This window comes from Alligator sinensis, unplaced genomic scaffold (genome assembly GCF_000455745.1).
Source record: "Alligator sinensis unplaced genomic scaffold, ASM45574v1 scaffold707_1, whole genome shotgun sequence".
Classification (NCBI taxonomy): Eukaryota; Metazoa; Chordata; order Crocodylia; family Alligatoridae; genus Alligator; species Alligator sinensis.
Genome location: NW_005842065.1, coordinates 1654195 through 1656718, shown reverse-complemented (window position 1 = coordinate 1656718; position 2524 = coordinate 1654195). Strand labels below are relative to the sequence as shown.

Sequence of the window (2524 nt, the reverse complement as noted above, 5' to 3'; positions counted from 1 at the left end):
GGGGGGGTGTCATATGGGACATGACCACCCGCCCCCCAACTTTAACCCCCCTCCGTTCCCCAAAGGCTTGAGCTGCAGCTACCTCTTACCCTGCCACCTGTCCATGAGATCTGGGGACTGGGGCAACTTTGGGGCAGTAGGGTGTCGGAGAGAAGGCTAGGTTTGTGACTGCAGCCCCCATGGGGTGGTGGGGCAGGGGGGTGATCACAGTATAGCTCCATTAGTGGATAGGGTATTGTCTCATATATATTTATATATGTATACCAGATATTTATATATGTATAGGTACTTTACAAGGCCTAATGCACACAGGACATGCCATTTGCAGAGTGGGTGGAGCCACTGGACCACTCAGGGATCCAGGGGTCTCCTCCACACCTTCTCCCCATTGATAGGGAGCTTGGATAGTTGAGGGGGCTCCTCCCCCCTTGACAACAGGAAGGGTGGAAAGGGTGGGGATCCTAATGTGTTCCCCCACACTTAGGGTCTCCCCACTCTGGCCAGTGTCCCAGTAGCATGGACAAACGTGTGGGGGGGCATGTGCCCCCACAAGAGGCTCCCCCTTAGTGCCACACCCCTTTCTTCTCCAGGGGAGTGGGAAGGGGCCGATTGGGCTCAGGGGGACCCTGCCCCTTCCCCTCTGCTGGGGTCCTGCGTGGGAGGCCCAGCCCATTCTTGGCCCCGTCAGTACAGAGGCATTTGGGGGGCTTGGCCCGGGACCCCAGGGTTGTGTGCTCCTCCACCACCTCCACTAGCCACTGCTCTGGGATGACAGGGGGCTCAGGGGCCCCCCAGGGCTCCACCACAATGGGTGGAGGCCCCTCCGCCAGCCCCCGCTGGCCCTGCTCGTGCTCCTGCACTGGGCTCAGTGCTTTGGTGGGTGCCCGAGCTGGGGTGGTAAAGGCCTCATCTGTCTGGAGCCCCTGGGGTCTCCAAATGCCACCAGAGAGGTCACGGGGGGCACTGAGCGCCTCCAAGCAGGCTGGCAAGGCATCCTTGACATGACCTGGAGGCTCCTTGGCATGACATGGAGCCTCCTTGATGTGACCTAGAGGCTCCTTGACATGACCTGGACGCTCCCTGCTATGGGTGATGGCTCCCTGCCCCATGGTGATGGCCAGGCCTTGCTTGGTATAGGCCAGAACCTCCTTGGTCAGGGCCAAGCCATCCTTTACATTGCCAAGGGTCCCTTTGGCGAGGACCGGGCCATCCTTGGTGTAGGCTGGAGCTTCCTTAGCTATGGCCAAGGTTTCCTTGTTAATGGGCTCCCTAACAGTGGCTGGGGGCTCCTTGGCAATGACTTGGGGCTCCTTGGCGACCAGGGTCTCCTTGGCGATGATGGAGGTCTTCTTGGCAACAACTGGGCCTTCCTGGAGGTAGGCTGAAACCTCCTTGGCTCTGGCTGGGATCTCTGTGGTGATGCCAGAGCCATCCTGGGAGTAGGCCAAAGCCTCCTTGGCACCAGCCAGGGTCTCCGTGGCAATGCTGGAGCCTTCCTGGGAGTTGGTTGAAGCCTCCTTGGTGCCAGCTGGGGTCTCCATGGTGATACTGGCCTCCATGGTGCTGGCTTGATCCTCTTGGCGACCTGGGCGCCGGGTCCCGGCCTGCCGGGCAGCTCCATCACCAGGACTCTCGCCCTCGGCCTCAGCCAGGCTATGCAGGCCGGGCTCAGGTGGATGGAAGTCCTTGCGGTAGTCAGCATGGGTGCCCTCCAGGCTGAGCTTCCTCAGCGCTGCCTTCTTGTCAGGCCCCAGCTTCTCAGCTGACTGCACCCGCTTGAGCAGGGGTGAGCGGGGTGGCTCAGCGCTCTTGGGCCGGGCCCGGGCCACAGGGGGGGAAGCGTGGAGCTTGGCAGGGAAGCTCTGTGTGGTGTGGGAGCTGCCCACGCTATGCCCAGGCAGCGGGGGTGGAGAGGCCTGTGTGGGTGAGGGCGTGTGGGCCAAAGGTGAGAGTGGGATGTTGCCGGCCGACTTGCAGCGGGCCGATCGGTACTGCCGGTGTAGCTTGGGTGACAGCCCATGCAGGGTGCTGGGCCGCATGTGGTGCGAGGCGCCAGCCGGAGAGTTTGGTGTGCTCGAGGCTGGGGAGCTGCTCTGGGATGAGGCACCTGCCGAGGGGGAGGTGGTGAGAGCCTGTGGTGGGGGAACCTCCAGCCTGAGCCCCCGTTACACACTCCACCCCTCACCAGGCCCCTGGATGCCCCTTTTCTAACACAGGTCCCCTTGAATCATTCTCTTACTGCAGAAGGCATCAACCAGCCCCCCACGACACCTCCCTTCTGACACAGAGCCCTTAGAATCATCCCATAGCTTCAAGAGCACTGGCCAGGCCCTATGACACCCCACTTCTGACACCCCCATCTCTCTACTTGGGAGGGGGTATGGCCATAGGGACCACCCCCCACGCTCTGCTCCAGGCCCTGAATTAGCAGGAGGCTGGGGGGTGGGGGGCAGAATCTCTGCCATTGCCCAGTCTGCTCCCACCCTGATGGACGGACAGATAGACCTTGACAGCCCGAATCTGG

At 61.8% G+C, this 2524-nt stretch overlaps 1 protein-coding gene across 1 annotated transcript in view; it reads right to left on the bottom strand.

Moving 5' to 3' along the window:
* Positions 1-64: 64 nt before the first annotated feature.
* Positions 65-2524, bottom strand: part of MAST1 (microtubule associated serine/threonine kinase 1) — a 29063-nt gene continuing 26603 nt past the window's right edge. Inside the window, exon 26 of the mRNA XM_025203836.1 lies at positions 65-2107. Within this exon, the coding sequence (XP_025059621.1) occupies positions 564-2107 (1544 nt within the window). The 3' untranslated portion in view covers positions 65-563. The remainder of the gene's footprint in view (positions 2108-2524) is intronic.